The 17,082-nt window shown below is 39.5% G+C and overlaps 1 protein-coding gene across 2 annotated transcripts in view; it reads left to right on the top strand.

The window, feature by feature from the left end:
* The window catches only part of CFAP36 (cilia and flagella associated protein 36), a 26,175-nt gene extending 10,695 nt beyond the window's left edge, over window positions 1–15,480 (top strand). For both annotated transcript variants that reach the window (XM_011996507.1, XM_011996506.1), the window contains 6 exons: window positions 4,265–4,352; window positions 6,077–6,128; window positions 7,925–8,027; window positions 14,381–14,517; window positions 14,658–14,807; window positions 15,311–15,480. In XM_011996507.1, coding sequence (XP_011851897.1) covers window positions 4,265–4,352; window positions 6,077–6,128; window positions 7,925–8,027; window positions 14,381–14,517; window positions 14,658–14,807; window positions 15,311–15,412 — 632 coding nt within the window. In that variant the 3' untranslated portion in view covers window positions 15,413–15,480. The remainder of the gene's footprint in view (window positions 1–4,264; window positions 4,353–6,076; window positions 6,129–7,924; window positions 8,028–14,380; window positions 14,518–14,657; window positions 14,808–15,310) is intronic.
* Window positions 15,481–17,082: the final 1,602 nt, after the last annotated feature.

Here is a 17,082-nt window from a genome sequence, read left to right as displayed (position 1 = left end):
ACCTCGCCCGGCTGGTTTTTTGTATTTTTTAGTAGAGACGGGGTTTCACCGGGTTAGCCAGGATGGTCTCGATCTCCTGACCTCGTGATTCGCCCATCTCGGCCTCCCAAAGTGCTGGGATTACAGGCTTGAGCCACTGCGCCCGGCCGATAGTTTGTATTTTTAACAATGATATGGTTTGGCTGTTTCCCCACCCATATCTCATTTTGAATTCCCACGTGTTGTGGGAGGGACCCAGTGGGAGGTAATTGAATTTGGGGGGCAGGTCTTTCCATGCTGTTCTTGTGATAGTAAATAAACCTCATGAGATCTGATGGTTTTGGGAAACGGGAGTTTTCCTGCACAAGCTCTCTCTTTGCCTGCTGCCATCCATATAAGACGTGGTTGCTCCACTTTATCTTCCCCCGTGATTGTGAGGCTTCCCCAGCCATGTGGAAATGTAAGTCCCATTAAACTTCTTTCCTGTGTAAATTGCCCAGTCTCGGGTATGTCTTTATCGGCAGCATGAAAATGGACTAACACAAACAAGTTCCCAGGTGATGCTGAAGCTGCTGGTCCTGGGACCACACCAACACTCACTGTTCTAGGGCACTGGGCAGAGACAGATAAGCTTGTACCAGCATCATGTGGAAGAGAAAATGGAATTCAAAGCCCTATTAACCCTCGTTGGCTTTATCTTTCCCCTGACTCTGTGCTTAAGTTCACTTTCTCTCTAGCTCTTCCTGCTCTTGTTCCCTTATTGTGTACCTGAGCTACATTTAACATCTGGACTCCAAACAGCTGAGTTTCTAACCATGCTACTTGTTATTGTGCCATCTCCTTTCTAACCCAGATTATCATGTCTGTTTCACATTTCTTGCTGTGGTAACCTCACCTTAATTTCTATGTCTTCCTTAGCTCGATAGATTGCCATGATATTTTTTTACCGTGGCCCCATAACCTCTTTAATGGTTTGGCAGCAGGACCTTTCCTTTGATTGTTTCTTGAAGATATGAGATCTATAGTTCAGTGTATCATTGGCTCTTAAGGACCTGAAACATGCAACAATAGGGCTTCCGTTGTTGCATGGCAAACATGAGAATTTTGCAGGGCCCTTCTTGGGAAGTTTCCTTCTCATTTGACTGATGTGAGTAAAGACTATTAGAGCCAGCCGCCATCATAATCATCTACTAGAATCCCAAGATGCTTTCCCTAGCAGCTAATAGCACTGTTGTCTGTGGGTAGGGGAAGAACACCACCCTAACCCTGAAGAATGCATGACACAGTGCTATTACTTTGATGTAAATAAGTTTGGAAAATAGTCTCTTTCTACTATGGTTTGCTCTATAAAATCCTTTCCTCTGAATTTTCCTGAAAATATGCTTTATTCTGACTTATGGGTTAGATAATTTTAATAAGAATGTTAGTAAACAGATTTTTTTAGGAGATCAGGAAAAGAAATAGTGAACTTGACAATAGCATTCTTTAGTTTTCAGTTTGGAATTTTATTGGAAACTCATCTAGATTTTAATAAAAAGGGAATAAATACATATCTTGTATCATGCGGATGCCTCAGGCTGTCAGTAACAGAACACTCCAGTGAAGAAAAGATCTCCCAGAACAAGAAGTCCAGAGGAAGGGAGAGAAGGAAGACAGGTTCGGGGTTGGTTAATTTAGTGGCTCCGTGATGTAATCAAGGACCCCGACACTTTGCATCTTTATACTCTGCCATTCTCAGGATCTTCTCTTATGATTGTACTCTGGCTGTATTGAATGCAGACTCAACAATGTCTTATGAAGAAATGGAATATTTCCTCCTCTACATCTCTTTTTGTTAGCAAGACAACAATTTCATGGAAACCCTCCAGTTTTTCCCTCAAGTCCTATTGATTAGGATGGGGGTCACTTGCCTTTCTTAAACCATCTGGCAAGGGGAATGGGACCATTATGATTGGCTTGAACCAATTAGGAGTCACTTTCCTGGGATGGGGGAGGGCCCTGCCTCTAAGTAGTTAGCTGCCTGATAATTCTGCAAAAGCTGACTCCTATTAGCAAGGAAGGCGGAGGGGAATTATGTAGAATAATGACTGTTGTCAGGCCACAGCATGGGGCATTTTACTTACATTTAAACATAAGCCAATACTTAGTTTCTGCTACAGAATTTCTAATACATGTACTTAAGAGTTTTGCTGGCTGGGCACGGTGGCTCATTCCTATGGTCCCAGTGCTTTCAGAGGCTGAAGCAAGAGGATCGCTTAAGCCCAAAAGTTTGAGGCTGCAGTGAGCTATGATAGCACCACTGCATGCCAGCGTGGGCAACAGAGCAAGACCCTGTCTCAAAACTAAAAAAAAAAAAAGAATGTTGCCTAACTAAGATCCAGGGTTGGATACCTTAGATTAATGTCGATTATACTCAAAACTGCAGACTAATTTGAAAATAGTTCTAATGATGAGAAAAATTCAAAGGCTCTCTGGATTCTTTTTATCTTTTTGGTATCTCATTAAATAATTTAGAGAAATTGCAAATGAGAGTATTATTTTGATGGTTTCTAACTACTTCATACTGTTGTGTTATTCTTAGTACTTTGAGTTTTCCTCAGAAATATTATTAGGAGAATAACAGTTTTATATCTTTTGACTGAGCAAAAATGCACTTAAGATTAATGGATTATTTAAGTCAGTTTTCTGGTTGTGATATTGTACTACTATAGTTTTGTTAGATGTTACCACTTGGGGAAACTGGGTAAACAGTACATGGCAGCCTTCTGCATTATTTCTTACAATTGCACTTACCTCAGAATAAAACATGTAATTTTTAAAAATGTGTTTAAACATCAGGAGGATTAGAGTAATAAAGCTACTTCAGAGTGGATCCAAAATCCTACAGTCATATGTGGATAAAGAAATGGAAGGTAAAAATTAAGAAGCATTCTGCTAATGTCGTGGAATGTAATAATTATAGATGCAAACAGAACAATTATTACCAGTCCATCTGCTTCGAAGGAAGATAAAAGTAATGAAGTAAATTAAACCAATATTTTAAGTTACCTTTTATTTTCTTGGGCTGAAGTTGCTACTTCCCTGGTTTATAATTATTAGACCAACATCTGAACAGAAGCTTCAAGGGCAGAGATTGTTTTATTCATCTTTGTATCCCCCCAAAGTGCTTAGCACCATGGTTTTATTACACATAGTAAGCAGGGCCCTTTTCAATAGCATCTGTTATAATATAAATGAAGACTTCTAATGCTATTTCAATTAACAAAATTATATTTTGTTTTGTGACTCTTCTCATTTAAGGGACACCTTTGAGAGCAGTTTCATCATTAAGCCTAACTCAATGATTTCCATAGTATATTCTTAGACACTATATGATTATGGAAGAGAAAAACATATTAACTTTTTGTTGCCATACATTGTTACTTTTAATTGCCAATAAAATAATTACTAAGAGATATTTCTAGTTAAAAGTGTGGGGTTTTTGGTGGGGCTTATTCTGTAAAATAGGAAAAGGCTTAAAAGATGATAGTTAAAAATGGCTGGGAGTGGGCCAGGCGTGGTGGCGCACTCCTGTAATCCCAACACTTTGGGAGGCCGAGGCGGGCGGATCACGAGGTCAGGAGATCGAGACCATCCTGGCTAACATGGTGAAACCCCGCCTTTACTAAAAATACAAAAAATTAGGAGGGCATGGTGGTGGGCGCCTGTAATCCCAGCTACTTGGGAGGCTATGGCAGGAGAATGGTGTGAACCTGGGAGGCAGAGCTTGCAGTGAGCGGAGATCATGTCACTGCACTCCAGCCTGGGTGACAGAGCAAGACTCCATCTCAAAAAAAAAAAAAAAAATGGCTGGGAGCAGTGGCTCATGCCTGTAATCCCAGCACTTTGGTAGGCCGAGGGGGCAGATGACTTGAGGTCAGGAGTTCGAGACCAGCCTGCCAACATGGTGAAACCCCATCTCTACTAAAAATTAGCCAGGCATGGTGACGGGCAGCTGTAATCCCAGCTACTCCGGAGGCTGAGGCAGGAAAATCGCTTAAACCCGGGAGGCAGAGGTTGCAGTGAGCCCAGATCGTGCCACTGCACTCCAGCCTGGGCGACAGAAAGAGACTCTGTCTCAAAATAAATGAATAAATATAAAATGGATGATAGTTAAAAAGATAATAGCTTAGGATGTTACAGTGATAGATCTAAAGGTAACTTGTACCTAAGGAACTAGAACAGTGAGAAATATATGTTTTCAATTGAGTTGATACTATTCCATGTGGTCTTTGGTTTTGAACAGGTGTATTACCTGACTGCTTAACCGATGGCTCTGATGTGGTCAGTGACCTTGAACAGGAAGAGATGAAAATCCTGAGGGAAGTTCTTAGGTACCATTCTTCAATTATTTTTAAAATGAATCATTATTATATGATCTGTACATAAGCTTTTTGCCCAATAAATATGAACTAATAAAATTGCTAAATTCTCTACTGAAGACTATCAAAATGATTTATCATTTTATGACTGTGAATATATTTCTTAATGACAGAAAAAGTTATTTTCAGGTAACTTATACCAGATCAGCCCAAATGAGAGGGTCTTTTTACACCCCCATCATAGGAATAGGAAAGTAGCCACCAGTGGGAAAAAGTTGCGGTAGACCTAGCCTGATCTCTGGAGAGAGGTGTAATGACTTGAGCTAAACAGCTTACTCCATGGCTTCTGGATCTCACTATGGAGGTGGCATATTCTAGGTGTCACATAGTAGGAGGCTGGGCATCCAGACTCCACAGATTGAATAGCTGACTTGGTGATAGTAACCTTCAAGGGAGGGAGAACAGTGAGAGGGGTCTATCCCAGATGAGTATCTTGCTGGTCTCTTTGTTTCCCCAGTTACATGATTCTCAGCCAAATGCCTGACAAGGAGTATGCAGACCACTAAGGGGGTCCACACACAACTAAGAAATGTTAATGGACATTTATTTTTCTTTTGGGCCTGTTGTGCCCTGACCTTTACGGGAATTTTGGAAGGAAGGAGCAGTAGTAGCTCCTAATTTTTAAATCTCCTGTGAGAATATGTTAGGTTTAGGGCAAAAGGATGCCTGTAATCACAGTGTCACCTGCAGACTATGGCCTTGGCCTTTGGGGTCACTTCTTCTCCAACTCTACTACCACACATGACCATCTTCTAGCATCCTACAGTTCCCCCCACTTAGGTACTTTGTCCCACCTCCGAAGCAGAAGAGAGGATCCACCGATGGGCCTGGTGGGAAACTGTGGCAGGAGCTTCAGGACACAGTGCTGAATTTCAGGGGGTTTGAGTGATTATGGAGAGGGTGGCAGATATGCAGGTGAACTCAACCCTTTCTTGCCAGATCCCTCTTTGGATGGCAGGGGCAAATGGGAGCCTGAGACAACACAGAATGCTTTGAGTTTACAGGTTTGAGAGGTAAGGGTGTTTGGTTCAGAGGACTGGTAAAGTTTTGATTTGGACTGGTTGTGTTGGTTGATTGGTGGCCTGAAAACTGGTCAGCACTGTATTTTCAGATTTTATTTTCCAAGAGCTTTTGAGGGTATGTACCACTGTGTAAGTAATAGAACTTAGTTATGAACATGTATAACAGTTGAACTTGGTTACTTTCCAAAATCAGACTGTCTCAGCAGTTTACAAAAGTTGATGGGCTCAGATGATAGCTCAGATGCCACTGGAACAATGACATTTTATCGAGAGGGGTGTACTGGCTCTTATCAAGAGGGGTGTAATTGATCACTCGAAAGAGGGAGATTGAAGTCCTTATGAATGAGATTTGCCATTCAAATTTGGGTTCAGGATTTCAAATCTGTTGATCTTTGTTCAGCTAGGGTTCATTCAGAGTTCTAGAAGGAATCGGTAGACCTGTATTTTATGTTACTAACTGTATTATGCTGTATGCCTATGTATGTCTTTCCCAGTTGACTATAAGCCACTTTAGAGCAAAGTTTGATTATCTTCCATCTTTGTGTCTAATGTGCCTTTTATTGTAAGCTTAGGTTAGCATGTTGCTGAGTTGAATATTTGTTCTTTGACCAAAAAAGGAAATTTATCTTTTTACTTTATTTTTGTGTATTTCAGAAAATCAAAAGAGGAATATGACCAGGAAGAAGAAAGGAAGAGGAAGAAACAGGTGCCTAAAGAACATATAACAGAAGTATTTTATTGCTATTATCTCTTATTAAATTTACACCTAGTTCTTACTATTAAAATTTATACTTATGTGGAACTACATAATTTTAAGTACAATGTAAATATTGACTAATAATATTAATATATCAATAATTCTGTGTACTTTGTGCATTACTGCTAGCCACCATGAATATTATATAGTACTGTATATACTTAACTGTACATAGTACATACAAAGACAACACAGTACTAATTAATCTTACAGGACATGCATATAAGCAAGAGTAGCCATTTTTTTTGGCAAGTTTAAGCATTTGTATTTAACTTTTTATACTTTTTTCCCCTTTATTTTTGTCCTGGTAACTCACAGAACAACATTTTTTATTTTTTCTTCTTGAGACAGAGTCTCGTTCTGTCACCCAGGCTTTAGTGCAGTGGTATGATCTTGGCTTACTGCAACCTCCACCTCCTGGGTTCAAGTGACTTTCCTGCCTCAGCCTCCAGAGTAGCTGGGATTACAGGCGCATGCCATCACGCCTGGCTAATTTTTGTATATTTAGTAGAGACAGGGTTTTACCACGTTGGTCAGACTGGTCTTGAACTCCTGACCTTGTGATCTGCCTGCCTTGGCCTCCCAAAATGCTGGGATTACAGGCATGAGCCACCATGCTCGGCCAGAACAACTTTTTATACATTTTTTCTTTTTTTTTGGAGACATAGTCTCACTCTGTCACCTGGGCTGGAGTGCAGTGGCACAGTCTCGGCTCACTGCAACTTCTGCCTCCTGGGTTCAAGTGATTCTTCTGCCTCAGCCTCCCAAGTAGGTGGGATTACAGGCATGCACCACCACGCCCAGCTGATTTTTTTGTGTTTTCAGTAGAGACTTTTACCAGTAGAGACTTTCAGTAGAGACTTTCAGTAGGGTTTTACCATGTCATCCAACCTAGTCTTGAACTCCTGACCTCATGTGATCCACCTGCCTCAGCCTCCCAAAGTGTTGGGACTATAGGCGTGAGCCACTGTGCCTGGCCAACTTTTTATACTTCCTAATATAGAAAGTATATACCCTTTTTTTTTTTTTTTGAGACTGAGTCTTGTCGTATTGCCCAGGCTAGAGTGTAGTGATGTGATCTCAGCTCACTGCAACCTCTGCCTCCTGGGCTCAAGCAATTCTTGTGCCTCAGCCTCCCAAGTAGCTGGGATTATAGGTGTCTGCCACCACTCCTGCCTAATTTTTGTACTGTTAGTAGAGACAGGTTTTCACCATGTTGACCAGGCTGGCCTTGAACTCCTGACCACAGGTGATCTGCTGGCCTTGGCCTCCCAAAATGCTGGGATTACAGACATGAGCCACTGTGCCTAACCGAAAGTATATACTTTCTTATAAGAGTGTATACTTTATAAAGAGGCCAGACATGATGGCTCACTCCTGTAATCCCAGCACTTTGAGAGGCCGAAGTGGGTGGATCACTTGAGGCCAGAAATTCGAGACCAGCAACATGGCAAAACCCCGTGTCTACTAAAAATACAACAGTTAGCCGAGCATTGTAGTGCACACCTGTAATCCCAGCTACTCAGGTGGCTCAGGCATGAGAATCATTTAAATCCAGGAGCCAGAGGTTGCAGTGAGCCGAGATCGCACTACTGCACTCCAGTCTGGGTGACAGAGTGAGACTCTGTCTCAAAAGAAAAAGAAAAAGAAAACTATAATATCTTTGGATCCTTTAGGTAGTGAATTAGTTAAAATGAATCTAAATTGTGTGTGTTTTTTTAAAACTGTATTATGGAATCCTGAAGTTATCAGAGGCGAAAACAGAAGAGCCCACAGTGCATTCCAGTGAAGCTGCAATAATGAATAATTCCCAAGGGGATGTTGAACATTTAACACACCCACCCTCAGGTAAGGTTGAGGTGTACTGAACTTTCTCTAATAATGTGAATACATAAACACCATATAGAATGTGCCACCTTCTCATACTTATTTAACTTCAAAAGCCCTGGGAGGGAGTATTGAATGTCTTTGGTATTTAACGTTCTTTGTGAATTTGGTTAAAGAGGTTGCAGATGAGATGCTGACCTGAAAGAGAGTGTGTAGTCCCCAAGTTTCCACGTGAAGTCTGAAACCCAGAGTAGAGAGCAAAACTCCTTGAGGGAGTACCTGGCCTTTGTGCACGGCTGCAGCTTACAAGAGAGGTTCACATAACATTTGGTATTCTCTTCCATGCTCACAGTTGTATGGTATTTGAGAGTGAGAAGCTGAACTTGAAAAGATAATATCAAATTTCTTTTCTAATGAATTAAGTACAGCTAGAAAATAAGAGGTAGCCATTTTGTTCAGATATTTGGTCAGAAATCATATCTTTGAAACCAAAATTGATAGGAATCCTTGTACGAAATATTAGTGGATGACCTTTTCAACATGTGGCAAATCTATTTTCAATATGAACTGATTTTCTATATAAGAAAACAAGTAATTCTGAAACAGAAATTATGGTCATGAATTCAGTTCATTTTATTATGGATTCCTGTGGTTTTAAATAAACGTCCTTTTCTCAGTTAAAAAAAATATAACTCTGTGAGGTAGATATTATAATCCTTGTTTTTCTTTTATTTATTTATTTTTTGAGACGGAGTTTTGCTGTTGTTGCCCAGGTTGGAGTGCAATGACGTGATCTCGGCTCACCGCAACCTCCACCTCCCGGGTTCAAGTGATTCTCCTGCCTCAGCCTCCCGAGTAGCTGGAATTACAGGCATGTGCCACCACGCCCAGCTAATTTTATATTTTTAGTAGAGACGGGGTCTCCATGTTGGTCAGGCTGGTCTCGAACTCCCAACCTCAGGGGATCCGCTTGCCTCGGCCTCCCAAAGTGCTGGGATTACAGGCATGAGCCACTGTGCCTGGCTACTCTTATCTTCTTTAAAAAAATTATTTTTGTTGGGTGTTGCTGAGTTGCCCAGGCTGTTCTCAAACTCCTAGCCTGAAGTGATCCTCCTGCCTCAGCTTCCCAAAGCGCTGGGATTACAGGCATAAGCCACTGTACCCATCCCTTCTTTTTTTAAAAGAAATTCAAGGAAGCTGAGTGACTTGTCCAACCAAGATCACCGAACTCTTCAGTGGTGAAATTATGGCTTACCTTTGTCTTCTGACACCAAATATATTCTTCTAAACCTTAGTTGAGAAGAACTTCTATAATTGAGATTAGTGTGATGTTTACCCATTAATTTTTTAATGGAAGTTGGAGAACAACTTTCTTTTTTTAATATGCTTAATTTAAGCTGTTTTAGGTTCACAGTAAAATTGAGCAGAAGGTGCCAAGATTTCCCCCATATAGTCCCTGCCCCAGTACATGACTAGCATCTCCCATTTTTGACCCCCTCGAAAGTAGTACATTTATTATGTTGGTGAACTTTCCTTGACACAACATTACCAACCAAAGAGCATAGTTTACATTAGGGTTCACTCTTGGTATTATATATTCTGTGGGTTTTGACAAATGTATGATGACATGCATTCACCATTATAGTATCATGTAGTATATGGTTTCATTACCCTAAAAATTCTCTGTGCTCTGCCTATTCATCCTTCCCACCTCCTAACCCGTGGCAACCACTGATCTTTTACTGTTTTCAGAGTTTTGCCTTTTCTAGAATGTCATGTAGTTGAAATCATACAGTAGTACGTAGCCTTTTCAGATTGGCTTCTTTCACTTAGTAATAATCCATTTAAGATTTCTCCATGTCTTGTCATGGCTTGGTAGCTCATTTCTTTTTAGTGCTGAATAATATTCCATTGTCTGGATGTGTCATGGCTTGTTTATTCATTTATCTGCTGAAGAATATCTTGGTTGCTTCCAAGTTTTGACAATTATGAATAAAGCTGCTATAAACATCCATGTGCAGGTTTTTGTGTGGACATAGCTTTCAGCTCCTTTGCGTAAATACCAACGAGCATGATTGTTATATCTTACAGTAAGAGTATGTTTAGTTTTGTAAGAAACTGCCAAACTGTCTTCCAAAGCGGCTATACCATTTTGCATTTCCACAGCAGCGAATGAGAGTTCTTGTTGCATCCTTGCCAGCATTTGGTGTTGTCAGTGTTCTAGATTTGGACTATTCTAGTAGGTGTGTAGTGCTATCTCATTGATGTTTTATTTGCATTTCCCTGATGACATGATGTGGGGCATATTTTCATATGCTTGTTTGTCATCTGTGTATCTTCTTTGGTGATGTGTCTGTTGAGGTCTTTGGCCCATTATATTTGTTGGGTTGTTTGTTTTCTTATTGTTAATCGGGTTCATTTTCTTATTGTTGAATTTTAAGTGTTTGTATATCTTGAATAACAGTCCTTTATCAGATTTTGTCTTCTGAAAATATTTTCTTCCAGTCTGTGGCTTGTCTTCCCATCCTCTTGATACTGTCTTTTATATAGCAGAAATTTTAATGAAGTTCAGCTTATTAATTATGTCTTTCATAGGGTGTGCCTTTGGTGTTGTATCAAAAAAGTCATCATCATACCTAAGGTCACCTAAATTTTCTCGTATGTAATCTAGGATTTTTACAGTTTTACATTTTACATTTAGGTCTGTAATCTATTTTGAATTATTTTTTGTGAAGGGTGTGAAGTTTGTGTCTAGATTCATATTTTTTCTTTCAGATGTCCAGTTTCCTTTCGTCATCGTGTTGCCTTTGCTCCTTTGTCAAAGATAATTGATTATATTTATGTGAGTTTATTTCTGGGCTCTCTATTATGTTCCATTGATCTATTTCTCCATTCTTTTGCAAATACCACACTGTCTTGATTACTATAGTTTGAAGTCTTCAAGTTGGGTAGTGTCAGTCCTCCAATTTTGTTCTTCAATATTGTGTTGGCTATTCTGGGTCTTTTGCCTCTCCATATAAATGTTAGAATCTGTTTGTCAATATCCATAAAATAACTTGCTGAAATTTTGATTGATATTGTGTTGAATCTGTAGATCATGTTGGGAAGAACTGACATCTTGACATTGTTTTCCTGTCCACAAACATGGAATAGGCCAGGCATGGTGGCTCATGCCTGTAATCCTAGCATTTTGGGAGGCCAAGGCGGGAAGACTGTTTGAGCTCAGGAGTTCAAAACCAGCCTGGGCAATTTGGCGAAACCTTGACTCTACAAAAAAAATACAAAAATTAGCCAGGCATGGTGGTGCATGCCTGTAGTCCCAGCTTCCAGGGAGGCTGAGGCAGGAGAATTGCTTGAGCCCAGGAGGTGGATATTGCAGTGAATCGAGATCGAATCATTGCACTCCAGCCTAGGTGACAGAGTGAGACCCTGTCTCAAAAAAGAAAGAAAAAGAAAAAAAATAAAAAGGCCAGGAGCAGTGGCTCACACATGTAATCCCAGCAGTTTGGGAGGCCGAGGCAGTGGATTACTTGAGGTCAGGAGTTCAAGACCAGCCTGACCAACATGGTGAAACTCCATCTCTACAAAAAATAAAAAAAAATTAGCTGGGCATGGTGGCAGGTTCCTATAATCCCAGCTACTCGGGAGGCTGAGGCAGGAGAATCGCTTGAACCCAGGAGGAAGAGGTTGCAGTGAGCCAAGATCCTGCCATTGCACTCCAGCCTGGGCAACAAGAGCGAAACTTCATCTCAAAATAAAATAAAATAAAATAAAAACCATGGAATATCTATTTGGTTCTTTGATTCATTAGAATTTTCTAGTTTTCCTCATATAGATCTTGTGCATATTTTGTTATATTTTATATCTAAGTATTTCATTTTTAGGGGTGTTGTGCTAATGTAAATGGTATTTTTAATTTTAAATTCCATTTATTCATTACTCTAGTATAAAGGAAAGTGATAAACTCTTGTTTATTAATTTGTATCCTGTAACCTTGCTATATAATTATTCATTTCAGTTTTTCTGTCAGTTCGTTTGCATTTTCTACATAGATGATCATGTATTCTGCAAATAAAGACATTTTTATTTATTCCTTCCCAGTGTACATTTTATTTCTTTTTCTTGTCCTACTGGATTAGGTAGGACTTCTAGTATGATGCTGAATCAGAACGGTGAGAGAGGACATTTTTGCTTTGTTTCTGATCTTAGTGAGAAACCTTCTAATTTGTCACTGTTAAGTATTGTGTTAGGTTTTAGAGTTTTTTGTAGATACTCTTTATGCAGTTGAGGAAGTTCCCCTCCATTCCTAGTTTACTGAAAGCACCATTAATTTTAAGGAGGTAGATACTTATTTGACAAAACAATAAGAGTATATTGAACCAGAAGCAGATATGTGAAGTTACTTTGCTTCTTTCTTTGTACCAAGTCAAACCATTTATTTCTTTTTTATATATATGCTACAGATTGTAAGTAGAAGTATCCTCATTTTAATTATATCCATGAAAGCCCCTGCTTTAGGTTTGTCTATGCTCTAGTTTGCTGACCCAAATTAACTTTGTTTTATATACACCTAAGTACATATACTATTTAAATCTTGTGTCTAACCTAATTTGAATAAATTTGCTTTGTCTGCTTTCTTATCTAAGTGAAGCTATAGAAAACTTGATTTCAAACCACATATGATTCAGTTATACATATTAATGGCACAGCATAAATGGTAGATAATTTCAAAAGTAATGATTTCAGTTTTTAAAATTATTTTTTTAAATGGGCATATCTGATATTTCAGAGAATCACTTCATACAAAGTGATGGAAGCCCGGTATGAAGACCTGAGTTTGGAAGAATCATGAAGTTGTTTGAGCTCCTGTTTTGTCCTTTTGCCTGTCTTTCCCTCATTCCTGCTAGCAATTGATAGTATCTTTTCTCAGATTGATGCAGAGTTGCCAGAGATGAGATGATCTTTCTTTAGGTTTTCTGGCTGTCCGATCTTCCCTTCCTAGAAATTAGAGAAGCTAAGTATTTTGGCTTCAAGTACTTTCCTTTCTAGGTCTGAGAATATATGTCTGTTCATAATTAACCCAAGGCAAGAACTGTCCAGAGAAAGAACATGAGTGGAATATATATGCTTATATGTATGGGTTCCCCAGGAATTATTTGAACTGTCCCTTCTCCAGTTCTGTGAGTCCATTGAGGGCTAAGCCTACCTCTGCTAACATCGCTATCAGTAACAACAGCAGTGTTTTACCTCTATCTTTATTTGTTAGTTATATAGCTCCCTGTCTAGGTTGGCTTGGCGTGCTGGTTCCAGCTTGTCTCTTCCATGGAGATTTCCCCTATTGTCCAAGGGCCTGGAGAGCTTTTCTTCCTCCAACGTCTCTGGCACTGTAGTCAGTCTGGTCACTGCTAGAGCAGTGGTCTGCTGTCAAGTTTCTTGAACAGACAAAATTCTGTTTTCTGTTTTAGTATGTATGCTGGCAAGGTGTTTTTTTGTTTTGTTTTGTTTTGTTTTTTAACTGGCAGAATCAACCAGGTGTGGCAAAAATTTCAATCATTTAGAGACATGTGTGCCACGTTTTCCCATCATGCTTTTAGATCTTAGCATCATTTTAATGTCTTTGCTTGTCTCACTGTGCTTTCTTTCATAGCCCATGTGTTTACACTGAAAATGTTTTATCTTTTTAAAAACAATCACCTTATAATAATAAATGGCTCAGAGGAGTAATTAGAATGTTAACCTCTCTCTTGGTTGGCACGGTCACCAAATGGCTGGAAAGTATTTACTGCTCATGTTTATATGTGCTTCCAAGTTCTGCTTGCTTTAGAAATCTTTACATTTTCATAATGCACTGGCAGGTTTATAGTTATCTTCAATACATAATTATAAACAAAAATTATTGACATTACTGGCACACACTCTTGCAATACAAAAAATTATAGTTTTACATTAATTGTTCTGAAAATGTAGGGTGACTTTTTACATGCAAGCAAAAGTTTGGAAACCAATTACATTGTAGTAAGGAATTAGTATACTGTTTATTTGGCTTATGTGGCAATCTTGTATTATATTATAGTGTAGTTCTAATCTTTAGACAAGGATTTTACCTTTTTGTAGCTATAGTACTGTACAAACAGCAGGAACGTGGTACTTGTTGAGATGTAGGTGAGAAACTATAGTTCCAGGCTCCTTAAGGGTAGAGATGTGATGTTTACTGTTCTTACCCAGTGGCTGGCACAATATAGGCATTGAATATATGTTGACTGAATATGAGGAAAAACAAGTATTATTAACATTAGCTCATTTTGGTAAGCCTAGCCTAATACTTAATATTTCTCATAATAATCTAATTGGTCTTATTGTCTACTTATTGCCAGAAGTTAAAGTGCATTTTGCTAATCAGTCAATAGAACCTTTGGGAAGAAAAGTGGAAAGGTCTGAAACTTCCTCCCTGCCACAAAAAGGCCTGAAGATTCCTGGCTTAGAGCATGCGAGCATTGAAGGACCAATAGCAGTAAGTAAAAGACATCACTTTTAAGAACTATAAGCAAAATGACAAGGAAATCAAACTTCGAATTGAATCAGTCAGTGGGCATCTGTGCTACTTAATAAATGGACTTGAATTTAGATAGCTCCTTTTCTTACTTGACCCAGAGTTTATCAGTACTTGGAACAGAAGAACTTCGGCAACGAGAACACTATCTCAAGCAGAAGAGAGATAAGTTGATGTCCATGAGAAAGGATATGAGGACTAAGCAGATACAAAATACGGAGCAGAAAGGAAAACCCACTGGGGAGGTAGAGGTATGGCTAGCCTTAATATGTCAAGATTTACAAATTGGTAGTGGAACTCTCAAAATCAGAATATGTGCAAGAAAGCCTCTAGTAAATTTTGCTTGCAGACCCATTCCTATTAACCACCTCCTAGTGCAGTAGCTGCTAAGTCTTTTCTAGGAAGTGAAATTGTTGTGATAAGGATTTTTTGAGGCAGAAAATAAGAGCGGTGTCATTATACATTTTTTTCTTATGCTGTTTCTTTACTTGCTCTTCTTTGTGGTCTGTTTCACCTGAGCATTCTGAAATGTTTTATCATAGAGCAGCATTAGTACCCCAGCCCCCACTTCCAAGAGGGCTTCTCCAAGAAGAGACTTTATGAAGAATAGATTTAGGAAACCTAGTCTATGTCTGTCTCTCCCTCCACCCCACAAGAAAGTGCCCCTGATTTTCGTTCATTTGAGGCAGTATGTTGGGAATTTTAGACAAATGATCCTATTTCATACTGTAGCCAATTTTTTTCTGTTTTTCAGGAAATGACAGAGAAAGCAGAAATGACAGCAGAGGAGAAGCAAACATTACTAAAGAGGAGACTGCTTGCAGAGAAACTCAAAGAAGAAGTTATTAATAAGTAATAATTAAGAACAATTTAACAAAATGGAAGTTCAAATTGTCTTAAAAATAAATTATTTAGTCCTTCCACCGAGGTTTTTAGTTTCAAACACTTTTGTAAATCCAAATATCTTATTAAACACTTTAGGTAAAGGACAGTAGGGAAGGCAGCTACTCATACTGATTAGTTTAATACAAATTCCTGAATGTTTTCCCTTGGAAAGAGGGATAGAAAGAAACCAGTTGATAGTATGTTCATTCATTCAAACTCGGTTACCTACTGTTTGTGCCAGGCATTGTGCTAAGCGCTAAGGATACAGTAGTCCACAAGACTGACAGGGTCATTGCCTTCATGGGGCTAGTGGAGAAGGCCCAAAGACCAAACTGTTAGAAAGGCAAAGTGTAAAGTCCTATGAGCAGGGCTGGCTAAGCCTCTTTAAGCTGAATGGAAGGTTAATTACACAAAGAATAGGTAAGGAACAACTCAGGTTCTGCAACAGGAAATAAAGCATATACTGAAAACTTGGAATATACATATGAGTGGAGAGGGTTAGCATATGAAATTGGAGACAGGTGGGGTACTGATAGTGCAGTCTTGTAGGGAATGTGAGGATTTAATTTTTTTTTTTTTTTTTTTAGAGACAGGATCTTGCTTTGCTGCCCAGGCTGGAGGTAGCACAATCCCAGCTCTGGATTTTAAATTTTGTAATACCAGCAGTGTCAAGTCATTGAAAAATTTTAATGCAAGGGCTGGGCATGGTGGCTGACACTGTAATCCCAGCACTTTGGGAGGCCGAGGTGGACAGACTGCTTGAACCCAGGAGTTTGAGACCAGCCTGGGCAACATGGCAAAACTCCATCTCTACTAAAAATACAAAAAAATTAGCTAGGCATGGTGGCACACACCTGTAGTCCCAGTTACCTGGGAGGCTGAGGTGGTAGGATCACCAGAGCCCTGGAGGTCAAGGCTGCAGTGAGCTATGATCACAGCACTCCACTCCAGCCTGGATGACACAGTGAGACCCTGTCTCAAAAAATAAATAAATAAAAATAAATAAAGCATGGAAGTTACATGATCACAATTTTCATTTTTATTACTATATGGCAACTAGTGCATGAGGTAAAGTAGTTGTGGGTGTACCATGTATGAGACAGTCCAATCAAGGGTATAGATACCCTGGGCAATGGTAAGGTAGATTTTACATTTATCATTTACACCTATATAAGGCAGGAGCAAATAGGACTTGGAAAATAGATGTGCAGGATGTAAAAAATAATTATTCTTTCTAGACAAACTATTACTAAAACACAGGCAAAGGGAATAATTGATTGAGCCTGTTGAAGAAGATACCACCATTGGGTGTTGGTGTTTAAGAGAAGTGACCCTAGGATAGTTTTCTGTAGTCTATTTAAAGATAAACACAATAATAGGAGACCTTTCTTTCAGAAACTTCCAGGCCGGGTGTGGTGGCTCATGCCTGTAATCCCAGCACTTTGGGAGGCCAACGCAGGAGGATCACTTGAGGTTAGGAGACCAGCCTGGCCAACATGGTGAAACTCCGTCTCTACTAAAAACACAAAAATTAGCAGGCATGGTGGCGGGCACCTGTAATCCCAGCTACTTAGAAGGCTGCGGCAGGAGAATCGCTTGAACCCGGGAGGCGGAGGTTGCGTTGAACTGGAGCTCACACCA

The sequence above is a fragment of the Mandrillus leucophaeus genome, unplaced genomic scaffold (assembly GCF_000951045.1).
Source record: "Mandrillus leucophaeus isolate KB7577 unplaced genomic scaffold, Mleu.le_1.0 Scaffold518, whole genome shotgun sequence".
NCBI classification, from domain to species: domain Eukaryota; kingdom Metazoa; phylum Chordata; class Mammalia; order Primates; family Cercopithecidae; genus Mandrillus; species Mandrillus leucophaeus.
The sequence above is the reverse complement of the archived record's forward strand: the minus strand, read 5'-3'. Positions and strand labels throughout refer to the sequence as shown.